Source organism: Acanthopagrus latus, chromosome 15, assembly GCF_904848185.1.
Source record: "Acanthopagrus latus isolate v.2019 chromosome 15, fAcaLat1.1, whole genome shotgun sequence".
In the NCBI taxonomy this organism is placed as follows: Eukaryota; Metazoa; Chordata; class Actinopteri; order Spariformes; family Sparidae; genus Acanthopagrus; species Acanthopagrus latus.
The window spans coordinates 19,407,262-19,425,221 of NC_051053.1; the positions used below are offsets into that span (position 1 = coordinate 19,407,262).

General features: G+C 39.6%; 1 protein-coding gene across 5 annotated transcripts in view; it reads left to right on the plus strand.

Annotated features, from left to right (window-relative positions):
• LOC119033719 (equilibrative nucleoside transporter 1-like) overlaps nucleotides 1-17,960 on the plus strand; it is a 37,301-nt gene that overhangs the window by 12,291 nt on the left and 7,050 nt on the right. Inside the window, exons 1-7 of one of the 5 annotated variants that reach the window (XM_037124148.1) lie at nucleotides 2,605-2,712; nucleotides 11,791-11,881; nucleotides 12,010-12,091; nucleotides 13,470-13,651; nucleotides 14,667-14,806; nucleotides 16,538-16,672; nucleotides 17,560-17,657. In XM_037124148.1, coding sequence (XP_036980043.1) covers nucleotides 11,853-11,881; nucleotides 12,010-12,091; nucleotides 13,470-13,651; nucleotides 14,667-14,806; nucleotides 16,538-16,672; nucleotides 17,560-17,657 — 666 coding nt within the window. In that variant the 5' untranslated portion in view covers nucleotides 2,605-2,712; nucleotides 11,791-11,852. Of the gene's footprint in view, nucleotides 1-2,604; nucleotides 2,713-11,059; nucleotides 11,182-11,766; nucleotides 11,882-12,009; nucleotides 12,092-13,469; nucleotides 13,652-14,666; nucleotides 14,807-16,537; nucleotides 16,673-17,559; nucleotides 17,658-17,960 lie in introns of those variants that run through there. The other 4 variants (XM_037124149.1, XM_037124153.1, XM_037124150.1 and 1 more) reach the window with 4 other exon arrangements.

The following is a 17,960-nucleotide window of genomic DNA, read 5'->3' on the forward strand; positions in this document are numbered from 1 at the left end:
CTTTCCCTCTTTCTTCTCCTGTTTTCATTCTGCATGGAAAAACCCGGTCAAGACTGCACTGAGTCTTCTGACCGATTTTTCCCCTTTGGCTACGCAAGCCAGTAAACAGAGCCTCAGAGGAACGCAGAGAGTAGAGAGAGACATATTCTGCTACAGGAAATAAAGAGATTTGTATGCCCACTGATTGAAATAAAGTGTAGTTTTGTGCCTTCACACCAGCAGACAGAGACAGAAGCCCCTCAGTCCTCAGCTCCTCCACAGCCAGAAACAGCCAGACTAGCGACTTCTTCACACATGGTTTCTGTCCATAACCACAGCGGGCTTTTTTTAGACGAGGGGGGGGAAGAGACAGGGTGTGGATGACTGCGAACCTGCCACGGCTATATGAGCAAACAGAAGAGACCAACTCTTAGTTTGTCCAGACTCACATGCAGCACAAAAACAGACCGTAAACAACGCCTTGGCACGGCGGTTCAGACAGAGTGTTATGATGAAATTATACGTTGGTGTCAGATCTCACAGACGCTTGAGAAAACAAGCTGTATTCTAAAAGCAGCCGAAGAGAGGACAATGTAATGTGTTTTTTTAAACACAGCAGACGTTGTGCTGCATAATAGCATCAATTAATTACACTTTTTTCCCCCTGAGGCCATTTAAAGGACAATAAAATTATATTTCTAATTACTCTTTGTTCATGGAAAATTCTTGCTTTCCTTAGAGTTAGACGCATTTAACTCAGGCACACCCTGTCCTTCTTATCCTTGTGTTGTTTTGTCTTCAGATTGTCGAACACAGTCATCATCGACCTTTAGGAATACATGTGCTGTCTTTGCATTTAAGAAAACACTGTGGTTTAGTCTGAGTGGTGCGGAGATCGCCTGATTCACGTCACAGCTCCCTCCATTTCTTCCTATTTATATGTACAAACAAGAGTGTTTCACTGTGAATCAGTGAATCTGTTCATCACTTGTTGCCGTGTAACTTTGGGGTGAACAATAAAAAAGAACACGGGCAACCTGTAATTTCCTAGCAAGTTGTTTAGGCTAATTTGATGCAAACGGCTGCAGCAAGAGTGTTTTTAATTGTGGTGTTTTTGTTACTCTAGAAAGAGAGGAAATGTGCTGTGCAGTTTGACTCAGATCAGCAAGCTGATTGCAGCAGTTTCCTTGTCTGTAGGTCTGTCCCACAAACAGTGCAAGTCAAGCAGCCAGCCAGTGTGTCTCTTTATAAAGACAGATTCTAATCATTATCACCTCACACTACTATATGATATGATGTGTACTGTTAGATGATATGAAGATGTTTTCTGACAGATATTCTGCCATGTTATTATCCTGTGTTAAAGGATAAGTTCACCCAAAAATAATTCAATCACTACTGACTGGCATGCCGGGTGATGAGAGTGAGATGAAGTTTCATAGTTTCTTGAGCTTGCAGCAAACAACCAAACATAAAATGGCTCCATACAGCTTTTCCAGTGCAATCCAAGTCTCCTGAAGTCTTAATATGTTATCTACACCTTGAGATGTTAAAATACACATCGCAATCTTCATCGCAGCTGCTAAGCTAAGAGCTACTTCTTGCACATCCTCTATGCATGAGCTCAACTGTTTGATTTTTCATCAACTTCTTCTGCTTCTGGAGTCTTGGATTATGCCAGATGAGCAGTATGGGGCCATTTTTAAGGTTGTTCTGTTGACAACGAGACTTCACTCAACTTTCCATCAACATGAGTAAAAAATTACAGAATTTTTGGTGAACTTATCCTTTATCATAGTTGTCATTTACTTTGGGGACATGAAATTACCAGTTGTGTCCCCATCACTTTTCCGAGCATAATTAGTTAAAATGTAAAGAAATGTCTACTAATAATTTAAATTTAATGAATTTTGATGCATTTTTTCCCTTCTGCATTTATCTACTATACTCATTCGATCCCCTAATAACATTGTTTAAAATCCCACATGTTGAAGTCTTTTTCAGTCTTGATAATAGTTCATTGTCATGGCTTTAACTATGACTAAATCATAATAATTTATTTGGTGATTTCCTGCATCTCTCATGTGCCACATCAGCAGAAAGAATCTCAATAACGAGATTATTCATAACCACAGACAGTTAAAAAAAACAAAAACAGACAGAGAGTTGGCAGACTGCTCCACGTTCAGACAGTCATGGGTGGCAGATGACATTTAATGTGGCCGCACACAAAATAGGCCCTCTATGAGGTATTCCTCCGCCTCTTCTGGTAGCTTTTGATACAATCGGACGTTCTACAACTACGAGTTCAGGGCAGTTTAATCACCAGAAAAAACAAATCTCTCAACTGCACATTTAGGATGTATATAATGTCAGTTACTTATACTAAATAAATGCCGCTTATTGAGTTTCGTCTCACTTCTATATTCTAGTTTTGACGCTGTCTTCCTTTGCTAAGATGGCATACTGCCATAAATAGTCAGTTAATGATTGTCTGTAAAAGAAACATTTGATTCGAGGTTATTGAGATTTTTATTACGCGACCCATGTGTTCACTTGATTCATTTTTAGGCTAAAAACATGCACAGATAATTGTGTTATTTTCGCTTTGCGCGGCTGGATTGTGTCTTTTACAAGGATCCCCTGAAGGCAGCATAGACTGGGCTGTTCGCGCGAGCCGTGTGGAGACAGACTGGATCAGACTCAACAAGACTTCACAGACTTAATGACAAGGTAGGACATCACTGTGCGCTTTATTGACTTACTTAATGTCGCTCTCAGTCTGTTATCACCTCTGTCTGTGATACAAGGCGGCTGTGCGAATTAGTTTTTGCTTTAAAACCGACGGTTAAAGCTCAGTTTGCCGATAAAACAACGTTAACGGTTACTCTCTTTTAGCTGTTATTCTGCCTCCTCTCGGTTCGTGTGAGGTGATTTAGCTCATTTTTTACGAGTCAGTGGCTCGTTTTAATGTCTTAAACTGTCCCCGGGAGACGCGTGTGAGGACAAGGGGTACCGGTGTTGTGATGCTGGACGCCAGCAAGCATGCCTCCTTTGTTGACTAGAGCCGGGAATTAAATTTACCGCCAACTTCAAGCGTGGTCAGTCCGGTCGGGAAGATAGCGGTGATGGGACCGTTCAAGCTAGCAGGCTGGAGGAGGTCTCAGACAGCGAGCGTGTGGTGGACAGAGAGCTGCTCAAACTAAGAGAATAGAGACCGAAAGACTAATTTGTTGACTGGTTGACTTCCCCACATTTTGCCTCATTTTTATTTAATTCTAGTGTAACTAAAATGTGGGATAAAATCTGTGATAATGTGATAAAAGTAGACGCTGCACTGTCTGCCAGATTTTAGGATGGGGATAAACCAGTCAGCTCTCCATGAATGGTTAACCTTATAAAACATAAATGATAAAACAGTCTTTGTAAACTCATGTGGCTCATCATGACTGAGGGGGGAACACGTGCTTCACTGGCAGCTTTAATGAAACTTCACTGGTAGCACATGGAGGGTGGGTGGGGGGGACACTGTCTACACCACATGAGGTGACAGTAGGGAAAGTTAAGAAAAGACTCTGCTGAAAGTTTTATGAGTATGTGTTAGTGATGACTCAAAACGGATGTGTGGTAACAGGAGCCACTAAGATTCCTTCTGCCAGGTGAATCTGTGTCAAATATGTGTATGTAGGTCACTATAATGCTATTATAGTTACTTTAATCCTTTCAAGCATGAATAGTTCACATAATCACAATGTAATACATTTAATTTTTTTTAAACAACTTGTAAATAAGTGAGAAATTATGCCAATAACTTGAAAAAATATAGATCTTATTTTGAAGAATCATTCATCCACTATTTAAAGACAGGTGTTCAGGAGCTGTTTAAAAAAAGTGTAAGAAATAATCTTCTTCTAATCTTTTTTTCTGTGAGTCAAAATTCATTCATCCAACACAGTGGACGCTATGCACCAAAGGGTATTTTCTGATACTGATTATTAGTAATCAGGGAGACTGAAAACTGATATTTGAGTTCATTATCCATCTGCATTAAAAGTCAACATTTCAAACAAATCAGTGATGAAACAAACATACACGTTTTGTTGTACCTGTCCTGTTATTTGAACATAAGAGGATTTAAACATTGTTCCAGAGGTACATCTGTGCATCTCGTCTTCTCTCCACCATTTTTAATTTCCATATCTCAAAATGGCAGAGATCCAAAGATATTATGCTTGGGACTGGGATATGCTTCTCCAACGTAAATAGTTAGAAATGTCTTCCAAATGAAAGGGTTAAATGTACTTGTGGTCCTGAGTAGTGACTTATTTACAAAGACAATACCTGTGATGATCTGGTTTTTACTCTTGTCGTTAAGGTTGCATAATATTTTAATGGTTTCAGGGGATATTTTTGTTGTAGTCTTGTAACATTTATTACAGGCTTACTATAACTCCTCTCAGTGATGAGGGATCTCTCTGACTAAGAGTGAGTGAGTGTTTTCCTGGCTTGTTTCCATCTCACACGTGTCTGTGCTATTTGTGACTCTGCTGACCCTGAAGCAAGGAGAAGAGCGCACCAGAATGGTGGCTTTGTTTCCGACTCGACAGCTGATGGGACAGCAGCATCGACCCACCCCTGGGGCACAGGAACATCTGTTTTATAAGAGTGGGAGATAAGTTTTCCCATATGTTGTCTGAGGTGACTGGTGCTGACGCTGGCAAAATAACAATTATCATCTCTGGAAGATAAGATTAGGCTAAACTGACTCATGATCCCTCTAGTCTCACTCATTTAAACCCATCAGTGCTGACTGGATTACAGTCATGCAGAAAAGTAGAGTTGCCAGTTCATCATCAGCCACTTGAACCAACTAAAAAGACAGGCAGCTGGAGATGGGCTTTGTTCCAGTGGCGGGAAATGATTCCAGTGTAAAGGGGCGGGTCAGGGTGAAGACAATGGATTTGGAGACCTTTTATGCTCCTTCCCTCGTTTGGCATGAAAGATTTTTTTCTTTCCAGAGTTTTCTCTTAGGATTTACCTTAGGCTGTTCTAATTAGTGTCCCACGAAAGTCTCTTTTCCTGTCTCTGTGCTATTGTTTCCTGCCCTTATTTGTGTTAGCGTGATTACATCCCAGTTTGACAAAAGCATGACGCTTTCCCCTGTATGTCTGGAAGTTACTTAGATATAAATCATACAAGACTCATAACTTGTTTGGGCTTAGTAACAAGCAGAAAGCAAAGGTAGAGAATTCATTAGATGTGATCAAGTGGAAGCTGGTATTGTTTGGAGTGAAGCTGCACCCTGTTTTTATTGACTTGTTTGTGCTTTCTCAAAAAAGATCAGATGTTTTGTGAAGTTGTTGGTGCCACAATGCTTCCTGTTCAAAGTGGAGGAGACAATGATGATTAAATGTAATTGTTCAGAGTAAAGCTACTCCAGTTGGCCATCTTGATGTTTACAGGTTGTGACACTTTTTCCACTAAGAAACAAAAGTCATCTGTCACATTTGAAGTGAGAACATTTTCATTAGGGGTTTGAAATTTATGAAATATCAATGTTGTGTCATCTCTTGATGATTAATGTATTTGCAGAGGCTTGAGTGACAACAGCAACATGTGCCAAGCCAGGTTTTGTTATGATTGGTTTTAGACTCCAGTTTCCCAGAATATAAAAGACCAGTTGGTGTTTTTAGAGGTTTGTTTGAATTAATTTTATTGGTCTCTATGTGTCTTTCTCAAACAGAGCATTAACACAGTGTTACCTAGGCTGCTTGGTTTGTCCCTGAATACACAAATGCCTCAATCCATGCAGAAATGATAAGGTGAACATGTATTTGACCCACTGTCGGAGTCCTTCTGTTCCCTGAAATGTGCTTTTCGAATTTAGGAGTCCTTTTATCTTTGTTTATTTATTTTTCTGTCAATAGGATTTAATTTGGCCACTCATGAAAAGTCATTGGCTGACATTAAAGGCATGTGTGGACAAGCTGTTTGAAAGGACTGCTGCTAACTGTGAGATCGGCTTCCCACCAACCACAGTGTGTGAATGTGATGGGAAGTTAAATGCTTCGGCAACGTAACATTTCCTGCCAGGGTGATTGGCTGCAAATACTATCTAAAGTCACATCGACAATACGTGTCCTACTTTTGTTCAAAAGCTGACCCAAAATGTGATTAGATTAGTGATTGTTAACTTGTGCTTGCAGGTATAGATGCATGATTTCTGTTGTTCATTTGACATATTAATATATTTATAATGCAGACTGGAATGCACACTTTGCTTTAAGCTGACTTACATTATAAACAAGTAGTTTATAAGGTGCACTTCTGGTAAAGATGGTTTTATATATCAGCATCAGGGTGTTGCAAAGTCTACATGCAGAGGCTCCATAACGAGTTCCAGTTCACACCTCCCAACTGTTGTCTGATATCACATATATATCACACTTCAGACATGTAATTATTTCCTAACAACGCTTGATAATGTTGAGCACGGCAAATCCATATAGTGTTTGTGGTGACAAGATAATGAAGGGTTAGCTATAATTTGATTACTACATCAGAGGCATGAATCCTGCGTGGTGGTTTTAATCCTGCTGCTCATTATTCTCTCTTGATAAATTAAAAAAACATTTCAGGCTTTGCTCAGTGATTTAATATTTGGAGAATCTTGCATCTTTTCTTTTTAAGATTAACTTACAGTTTGTCTTTTGTTGGACTTGTTATGAAATTTTTCATTTGTTTTCATCTGACAGACTGATGATAGGGTCAGTATTGCTGTCCTTGAAAGAAGAGCAGTGTGAAATGAGAATCGGGGTTGTAAAAGTCAATGTACTGCAACATAACTATAAAGTATCCTTGGATGTTCTCAGCCCAGGCTGTTGAGCAAGCTGCATTTTATGTGTGTGTGTTGGTGTGAAATTGGAACCTTGGTTGTCAGGCACAGATGTGAGCGGCACGTGAATCACCAGACAGGAGTGTTACGAGTTGTGCATAGGAAGCGTTTTTAGATCATGTGACGTCTAAGTTTTCCAATGCCTTGTTGCCATTTGAACCCACTGACCAGAGATTGGTTGTTTCCAGTGCAGTGTTACAATAAATCTCCTGTCTGTTATTATTTAAGCCGTAGTTGTGCAAGCTGTCTCTCTAGATCTAACACAGATTTTAAGAAGAATGTCCCGTGCGGCATGTGAGCACTGAAGGTACCATGCACAAATTTTTGTGTGGAAAGTGCAGAGTACGTTGACTCCATTTGACATGTTGAATTGATGTTAAGAAAAATCAAGCATCCTTAATACTAATGTTTTGTGTACACAATACTCTGCAACTATTGATATGAGAAATTAAATTAAGAGTCCTGCAACCAGCCACTTAATTGCAGCTAATTGTGCTTAGGTTGTATCTCATTTGTGAAAATGATCTCTAATTAGATTGCTTGGATGGAAACCAGCAGGTTTTTACATCCGGAGAGCCTCGGTAGAGAAACTGGCTGATCATTTCAGCTATGCTGGATTCATAGTTACATTTTGAAGTTTCGTAGGTTTTAAAAGATTTCAGTGATGGCGTATAAAGAAATACCTCCCTTTTGTCTGTTATGATAACAACGATTTTGACTTTGATAAGAGTATCCGCTCGCTATAAGTACTGGGAAATGACCTAGAGGATAGGGGTTATTCTTCCTTCGCCTCATCATATGACCAGCATCAAACTATTCCGTGTGTTAGCCTGGGAATAAAGGCGACCCTGTTAGAGAGGTATGCTGGTTAGACAAGAAAAATGCACTCCAATCCTTTGCTATTAAACTGTACCCGTACTGAGGATATAAGAAAAAAATATTTAAAAGTTTTTTTTCTCTAGTTTTCTTAATGTTTTTTATGTCTACTTCCTTGAGTACTTCAATCCCTGTCCCTTATATTCCAGTTGTTAGCCTGGGCACCGCTGCAGAACGATTGTCATCTTCATTAAACATGAGATTTTCAGCAATTGTCTTCTCTGGGACAGCCTAACATGTACGTTCTCACCCTCCCCTCCACCCCACACTGTGCAGACACTTCGACCTGCTAGATGGTGGTGTAGCAGAAAGGCAGATATTTAATTGCTAAACTTGGAATATCTTCAATATATTATATTAATTGTCAACTACGCAGTCTAACTATTGCAGCTCTATATGAAATATTAAGACTGCGTGTGCTCCCAAAAAGGTGAAGGCACCCACGAGACCTTCTAGATGTTATCAGGCCACTGATCTAAGGACTGTCGACCTACAATTTACAGGAAAGAAAAATAAAACCCTGAAATGTTTCATGCAGCACAAAGTGTAAGGCACTCATAAACTTGAGTTAAAACCACCATGCTAACCATGGATTTGGCATTGTATGCATGAATCCCCCTACAGAGCCATCTGGGCCGAAGTCATGTTTTAACATGCCATTTGAATGAAGGCATTTGATTTCATTGGAAGATTGCATCAGATTCCCCTTTATTTGAAGCTATAAAACCCCAAACCAATGAACACCATTAGTCTAAGACCTAACAAAAATGTATATTCCAATCTGATAACAACAAACAAAGAAAAAAATGTTTTCATGTCTTGCAAATCTTCCACTGCGCCCCCAAATCAAGGAACTGGTCAAAAACCAGCCCCTCTTTATTTAGGTATCTGAATTAAAAGAGCAGTGTTAAGTACGTCATGATAACTGGCTCAATAATGATAACTTGAAAAAGAGGACCTTAAAAAAGACCTCAAACTGCATTGTGGGTCTATTTAATTAATTGGAAACACTGGCCGATTGTTGGAGTTGGGTGTCGCTGAGAGGCCAGCTAGTTAAAGTAAAGATTAATGCCAAACTGGAGTTTTGTACCACTCTACAGACTACAAAGTGCCTGTGTGACAGTGTGAGTGGTGGGCACCATACCAACACCAGATAGCTAATGCCAGCTGGCTCGTTTTCATGACACGTTAGGTTGAGAGAGGCGTACTTGCGGGAATCTGGGCCATGGCTGAGCCACTGTGTTTTTAAACTGTGACTGTAATGCCATCAGCTATGATACATTTTGGAGTGTGCTGCAGGATTTGACTGTCATAACAGCCAGTGGGAGGATGGAAAGGAGGAAATAAGAGACACAGGATGAGTTGGATACTGACAGCAAGTTTAGTTAAGAAGTTCCCATGTGCATAATGGCAGTTTTCTTTCAATATATTTTCTGCACATTAGTTCACGTTGCAGTATGTTCCACCAGAGGAAGTTGGTTCAAATTTTAGGCAAGTGTAGTTATATAACAGCATTCAGCCAAAGGGCAATTTAAAGTGCTTTACAGGGGCCTGGAAACACATTCAAAGTCAGAAAATAGAAAATGTTGGAAATAAAAAATTGCATTTCAAAGACAATAAAACAAACTAAAAATGAGCAACAAAAAATAGTAAAAGCTCTTAAGAAATTGCATTCAAAAGACAATTCAAGAAACAATCAAGTGGAACAACAAAATATCCCTAACTTTTTTATTTTACTATTGGTGATATAATAGCGACAGGTTTAGATCTGTCATTATGTTGGCTTTGTTGATGGATCTGTCATGTTCTAGTAGTCATTCCCACAGTGCCTGGTCGCGCAAATGGACTTGTTTACCAAATAAAGTCCCATGTCTGTCTTACCTTGCATGCCATACAGACCTTTCTCATGAGACTTTCTCAGCGTTAGACGGTATAGCAGTATAGTTTAGATACGTGAGACTTAGTGGGCTATAGTGTGTGTGTGTGTGTGGGTGTGGGTGGCCACATTCATATAGAGCAGTCTCTGTCCTTGCTGAGAGCACACTCATGACCAGCCAGATCAAACCTGGGATTGGTCATGTTATGTTAGTCAGCAGCAGCAACAACAATCTATTCAACTGTGGATTAATCTAATCATACATGCCGGTCTTAGCTTTTACTTATGAATGGATCAGGAGGCATCATAGTTAAAGGCAAACTGTAAACGTGTTGAATGCATGCCCTTCCCCATGAAACGTTTCCAAAGCTGATTTTGAAATCTTGATTGTTTACATCCATCTAAACAGCAGTCCTCTTCTCTGTGTTTGCTGAAGCACTGCCACATTTCTTGGCGCCAAGTGTGGATTGTTATGAATCCATTGCATATTTCCTGGCGAAAACATACAAAATTGAAACCAACTCATACATTTGTGTTGCTATCACCAGTAGTTACAAACTCACCTTTAAAAACCTTTATCAGTCCAAAAGGAAATTGTGGACAATCAATCATTGCATTTTATTTAGAGCTGTTGCATCCAAGTGCTCATGTTCCATGGATTTACTGAGACAGCCTAAACTTTGCCTTGTGTTGTTTAGCTTGATTTGATGCCAAATTGCTCTGTGTTTTTTAAGGAGGGGGCGTCTTCAAGAGAACTTGTACTGTTTGGAGAAGGTGTCACACAGCCATCTGAGCACATGTCTTCCATCAGATCCTGTGGAATAGATGCTAGGACAAGAGAAGGGGAGAGAGAAGTTAATAGTGGAGATGAGAGCAGAAAGAAATTGACAGAAGTGATGGTAGATAGTAAAAGGACAATGGTGAAAGTAGGACAAGAAAAATTGAGTTGCGCAATAAAGGCCAGGCGAGCAAATGACATGAACATAGTAATGATAGAGGCGCTGAAGAAGAACAGTGGATGAAATGATGTGAGAAATTAGAAGGCAGTGGGAAACATGAGGGAAATGGAGGGAGAAATTAAGAAGGCGTGGGTGTAGAGATTGAAAGCAAGAGACTGGAACAGATGGAAATGCAAAAGCATGAGACTCAAGAACATTGTGGAAAGATGTATAAAAATGTTCTGTCATGTTCTCTTCTTAGTTGTTCAGTTTGCTGCAAACTTAACTTTTGCTCTATTTACTGTTTGCTTGAAATGATAAGAAATTGAGGAGTTGTTTTGCACAGTATGTGCCAAAGACTATCACACATATGCTTGGAATGTAAATGCAAAAATGTGCATGAAGGGTTGTGAGGAGAAAGGGGAGTTTGAGGTGTAGGGAAGAGGGTGGGATGGACACCGAGATGCAAAGAGGGCAGGTCCAATTGGCAGCAGCAGACAGTTGGGTGTCAATCTGCGAAACCTCTGCATGGTATATAGTGAAGCATGCAGAGTGTGGTTGGCCTTTGTGTTAGTTGCATCTGACCAGAGGAAAGAGGAGCCTGATTGAACTCAGCTGTAAGTAAACTTACACATCATGGTTTTCTTTAAATGATAAGGGGAAAAAATATGTTGTACTTTAGCATCATTTTATGCTTTAAGCATATTTAAGAGATGATATGCTTTACGAGGTGATGAGTGTGTTTCTGACTGATGTGGGGCATATCTAGTGAATTTCACAACTGTTATACAACAACCAGAGAGTGGCTCCCTTCTTTGAATTTTGTTATGAGTGTGACCTCAGTGTGTGTTTAACCCTTCATTGTTCTTGCGGTTGTTTTGTTGCTCTCTGTAATCACTAAGACATGTTCATAACACAAAAAGTAGGCAGGGTTTTAGATCAGGCATAGGTTTTATGACAAGACAAGCTGTCACTTTGCCTATGTCTTTTACATGAAGTTCACTTGTGAGTTTGGAGCTGATTTTAAACTAAACCTGACAGTGTTAGATTATAAGTTTAGTTGTTTCATTTTACTAATGCAGCTGATTTATTTGCTTTGTTGGTCCAATTTTGAACTTGCTCATTCAGATATCTAAATATAGACAGGAGAGAGGCATGGCTGCTGATGACAGACTCTAAATGTTTTTCATTTTTTGGCAAAGGTTTTTCTTATCTGTTCACTTCAGACCTGTTGCCACCCTGATTAACCCTTGACTGAGCACGTGACACCGACAGTCTGACGAGAACCATGACGGCCATCAACGCACCTCGGGACAAGTAAGAAGAGCTATCTGTTTTAGTTACTGTATGAACAAAATGAGATTTGGATCATTTCCAGTGAATAAACTGTTGACATAAAGTTGAATGACTTCATTAATGTGAACTTCCTTTTCTCTTGTTCCCAGATACAATGCAGTATGGATCATTTTCTTCATCCTTGGCTTGGGAACCCTCTTACCATGGAATTTCTTTATGACGGCAACAATGGTAAGTTAAGTAACATTTTAAGAAAGTTGCAATCTGTCTGCCAAATGCAGTTAATCCAAGGAACAACAGAGGGATAGAAGTGGCAGGAAGAGCCCTGTTGGTGGCCTTGTGGTGAGGGACAAGTTAATTAAAAGATTTGGCTCCACTTAGAGGAAGGTCACCTCAGTCAGAGAAAACAAAGATTGTTTATTTACATTTTCTTGCAAAACCACCTGGTTTCACTCAGGATGACTGACCTGACTCCCGCCAGGTGGATTTTCATGGCAGCGGTTTAGCCTCTCTAATCTCAGCCATTCTTTTTGAGCTTTAAGGGGTTAACTTCTTAAAATGTGGAATTTCAGTTTCATTATCCAGGGGGAGTTTATTCTGACCCAACCCAAGGGAGGACTTTTGTTAAAGCTCACATAGCTTATAGAGCTCATTTGTTTTGACAAAGAAAAGCTGGAAAACCAATTTGATATAAGATGCACTTTAAAGACATGATCCGGAAACCATCCAGTGATGGAATGTACCTAAGTTGATTTACTCAATTATAGTACTTAGGTACAATTCTTTGGACTTGTACTCAAATACTATCAGTATGGGTGACTCACTTTTACCAATGTAATGTTTTAGTACAATATGGTAACTTTTACTCAAATATGACCTCTGGAAACTTTTTACAACACTGTCCAGAAATACAGGCCACATGCTATAAATTTGCAAGCTGTTCAGGCTAGCTTAAAATGCATTACTTTTTAAGATTTTATAATTTTTTGGAAATTCAACCTTTTTTTTGTAAAATCTGTACCTCACTGAAGCACTAAAAATGTTTCATTCTTTATCCCCTGACTTCTTTTAAGCTATTAAAGGGAACTTGTGACCAGACTACGGTCTGAAAATCTACTGCAGTGAAACATAGTTAACTTTATTTTAGTGCTGTACTGTAACACTAGACTGCAGAACAGCTTCTTTTCCTCAACCTGTGAGACTCCTCAATTCATCCTCAGCACCACCCCCACCAAAAATTGCTATTTCATGACTTACCCAAATTAGTAAACTATAATTGCCAATCTTGTTGCTGATGGTCTCATTTGTTATATGGAAAGATCAGTATTAAACTGAGACTGTTTCATAACTAGTTAAAAGTTCCCTGCACTATGTTTAACAGCCACTCAATTGCGTTCAGATATTTCCCTAAAATGTCACAGATAAATAAAGTTCTATGTGATGAAACAAACTACAGTATATGCTGCTTACATCTCTGCAGTTTAAATTCTTATAGCACATACTCCATATTCATTAATCAGTCATTCAGTTAATTCAGTTGTTACTGCTGAGTTTCAAGTGCTGGTAACCATCATAACAAATGTGTGTTTTCTTCAATCCTTTCCTTAAGTACTTCACGAGTAGACTAAGGGACCCAATAGAAGATGCCCCCTCCAATCACACAGCAAATGGGACTTCGGTGGGCGTTGACACTCGCAATGTGCTGGAGTCAAAGTTCAACAACGTGATGACACTTTGTGCCATGGTGCCTCTGCTCATCTTCACTTGCCTCAACTCCTTCATACACCAGAGGTATTCACCCTGCTCCATACGGACATACATTTATTCATTAGTATGAACACTTGGCCACCTACAGGAACCACTGAGTTAAATCCCATAGGGCAAATTTTATATCGTGTTTGCATATTGGGCAAGTGAGCAAACAGAGTTGAAGGGACCACAGTAAGAACATAAGTCTTAGTCTTAAGATGCTTTGGTGTCCTTTTGACACAATATATGCTGTAGTATTTTGAATAGATCAGTAGAACTGAATTTGAGTTAATATTTTATAAAGACAAAACATCACATTCAACAATTTTGAGAGAAATTCTACATCTTGACTTTCCCGCTCTTTCTGCCTACCCTCCTGCTTATCTGCACCCCCTGGCCACACCATGCCACTGCAGGTAACATAATCCTGTTATGTGAACTTATGTCTGTATGCCTCCAGCATGTTTGCTTTAATTATGGTCGGATTGAGAGAGATCTGGGGTGGACCCTGACCACGGCCAACTCTTCCCCTGCACAAACACACCCAGGAATGCTATTTATGTTCTCGACTTCCCCCCATCTACTTCTCTGCCTCTCCCTGTGTCTCTTTCAAATGCTATTATTTTTTTCTGCTTTGCCTCGCTTCCTCAAGTTTTCTATTATTTTAGCATTTCCTCTTTTGAAGAACAAGGCACTGCTCATTATGAAATGACACAACACCCTCTATGTTCCCATTTCTGTTGGGAGGATCTCAACTTGACCCTCTTGCCTCATTACCGGATAATGTTTCTCTTTTGTTTCTGTTGAAAAATTAATCATAATTCAACTCTTGCGTAGAACCCGCTGTTTTCTTTCTGTCAGCTTTAAGAACGTATCCTGTCTTTCTTCTTTCTTTGAACACTTCTCTAATGTATCTAAGCAGTTGGACATTTACCCCCCTGAACATAATATTAACATTTACTTTTAACATCTGTTTTCAATGATTGGACTCAGCCCGACATGAAAAAATATATGTTTCATTTCTCTTTCTCTTCTTTCTCTTTCTCTTGTGATTTAGGATTCCTCAGAAGCTGCGGATATCTGGCAGCCTGACAGTCATCTTCGTGGTCTTCCTGATAACTGCAATCTTCGTCAAGGTTGATGTAGCTCCGCTGCCCTTCTTCACCATCACAATGATCAAAATTATCTGCATCAACTGTGAGTTTCTAAATGTAAAACTAGTATTGTTTCATTATATTTTAGTTGTCAAAGTGAGGAAAGTCATTCAGAACGCAAAATCAAAAGGTAAAACAAATGAAACAGAAGACACACAAGTAGAACACCTTTCATTAATTAGCCTACTAGACAGGATGAGCATTTGACCATGGCTGTGTGCAGTAAAAAAGAAACTGGCAACTGAATTGTCATCGCTGTTTTAGCTGGTTTCATCTCATGAGTTTGGTTTGTTTTGATGTGTTTTGCTTTAACTGATCAGTTGTGATGTATCAGTCCTGTAAAATGTGATTGTTAGGAGAAACATATTTAGTTGCAGCAGCTGGCAGGAGCAGACAACCTGTAACAGGTTATTTCTCTGTACAGCTGTACTGCTCTCATCCACATGTGTCGCCATTTTTATACCAATACATTTCACCCATGTGAAGTCTCTGTTACTCAAGGAAACTAAATTAAATGAGTCAAATTCCTGCCAAGCTGTTCCGAGTACAGCAATACCAGGCACCCTTTTATGTGGAGGTTCTCTTTGACACTCCTTGTATAAACGGCTTAGTTACACATACACTCAGGTATGCACAAGTCAAGGTGATCTTCTACATCTCTTATATTGTGTGCTGGAATAGGTTTACTTTGTGATCATTAGTGCTTCATGTTTTCTGTAAAATTAAAACTGTAAAAAGAGATCTTGACATGTTATTGATATACATTTAGTTGTCACGTTATTAGTTACACCTGGCTAAAACTGACGCAGTCGAATGCAAAAGGCCTGCCATTAATGCTGTTTTTATGAAGGTTGTGATGTGTTTGACAAAGTGTTTCAATTTTGGAGTGGATTTTTTTATTTTTTTATATGACTTTCTTTGTTCCTTTCACTGTGTTTGTCTCAAGATTTCTCAGAAACTGTGGAAGCAGTCCGACAGTAGGCTGCATTTTTATTAATAACAGACTTAATACTGGAAACGCCTCCTAATAATAACACCATACAAATCCACAACAACACAATGTCAAACACAAAGGCATCCAAAATGAACATGAAGGGAATATCTATTGCAGGACTTTTGTATTGGCGTGCCTTACTTTAGGGGTTGCCTCGGCCACATTTCCACATGCAAATTATTATTTCCATGTGTCTTCTCATCTTCTGCATCCACTGTGTTGGGAAAATCCTCCACTCTCTCATAGCACACTGAGCTTCAGAGCACAGTCTGCAAATCTCACAGCCTTTGTTTATTTACAATGACTCACTGAGCAGCAGGGATAAGCTCACCCCCCTCCTTATCCCCGTTGGGCCGGTCCTGACCCCCAGGTCCTCATGAAGGAACAGCCCATCATGTTTGATTTGGAGGGGAGGATGGCGTGACCTTGAGGCTTTGATATCGACGTCGGCACATTCCGCTTTGTGGAAACATGTTAGATTTCTGCAGCTACAGTAATTAAATTCCAGCGTGGCTCGATAACGGGTTGTAATCCATTGGTGTGATGCAAGTTTGTCTCAAGAAACTTATCAGTCAAAACTTTGTGTAAAGTGAGATAAATAGAAAAGACAAGAAGATGGTGCTTAAAGAGGTCCATGAAAAATAATTGCTTTCACATGCAAAACACAGGATACAAACTTTTTGTTATGTATCTGTTGCTGCGGGGTGTTTTTTCTGTTTGACACTAGACAAGTTAAGAAATTCTTTAACATCCTCGTCTTGATTTGTGTTTCCTCCCCAGCGTTCGGGGCGATTCTTCAGGGCAGTCTGTTCGGGCTGGCAGGGATTCTGCCTGCCTCTTACACCACTCCCATAATGAGCGGACAGGGGCTCGCTGGCGCCTTCGCTGCTTTCTCCATGATCTGCGCACTGGCCAGTATGTCCCACACATCAAGGACTTGTTCACCTCTTTTATCTTTTATTAGAGCCACAACAATTAATATATTAATAGATCATAATGAAATTTACAATTTGTAAAAACTTTGATACTCAATGTGTTAAGTGATAAATGTTGTTTTGGTAAAAGTTCAGCCAGATGGGTAATGATTGATAAGAAATTATACTGTCTTCTCTTTAAATTTAACCTTACAGACAGAATTATGAAAAGACAAATAGTTGCTTGGAAGTCCTTTGTGTTGTGAAAGTTTTCTCTTGACGACATGATGCGTCTGTAATTTAGCCGTTATCAGTTTGATTGTCAAATAGCTTGTTGTGACCAAAATATGGTTTATTTGCTTGGCTTTTCAACTGCATCAGGGTCTGTCTGTCTATCCATCTATCCTTCCATCTATCTATCCATAACCACTTATCCTGGTCAGGGTCACGTTAGGGCTGGAGCTGATCCCAGCTTGCATCAGGTTGGACAAATTCCACCTTTGTAGAGCATTTGATTATGCTAACTTTAGCTGATGAGGCTATAAATCTATGAAAGCTATTAAACTTTGAGTTGTTAGAAAGGTTTAACAATATCATCAATAACATTTAGCATTGTGTTGCCATTAGGGATTCTTCAGAGTCTACAGAGTGCTTCACTATGCTGCTATGACTAGAGTGCTACAGTATGTTCACCATACACAGGTTTTACGGCAACCTGATTGTAGTATTGATCAGATCAGATATTCCTTGAGTTCTCATGTTGGGACCTAGTTGCTGCTGGTTTAGGAATACTGACTGAAGCTGTGAACCACAAGAAAACTATGGAGTTATATCAATATATATGATGTCTTAAAAAACCACTCATGACTCTCTTGTCTTTGTCTGTAGGCGGCTCAGCCCTGCAGGACAGCGCTTTTGGCTACTTCATCACAGCCTGTGTTGTTATTCTGCTGGCCATAATGTCCTACCTCGCTCTGCCCAGAATGGTAAGACCTCATGTTCTCTGAACTTAACAATGCTTTACAGAGTTCCTCCTAATGTTTTTTATCATGAGGTGTTTGTTTAAAACTGATTTGTAGTATGTGCCATCTTGCGCTTATTAACTTTTAGGAAAGCTCCGTGTGAACTTAAGATAAGACTCAAGTGCTTTTAGATAAATGATTTATAAAAGTTCTGTCTTTGGACTTTGTGTGTGAGGTGTTGGAAAACCCATCCAGTGGGAATAAACAGCATCTCAGGGAACATGATGTCCTTTCCCCTGTACCCTTATCTCTGCTCTGCTAGATCAG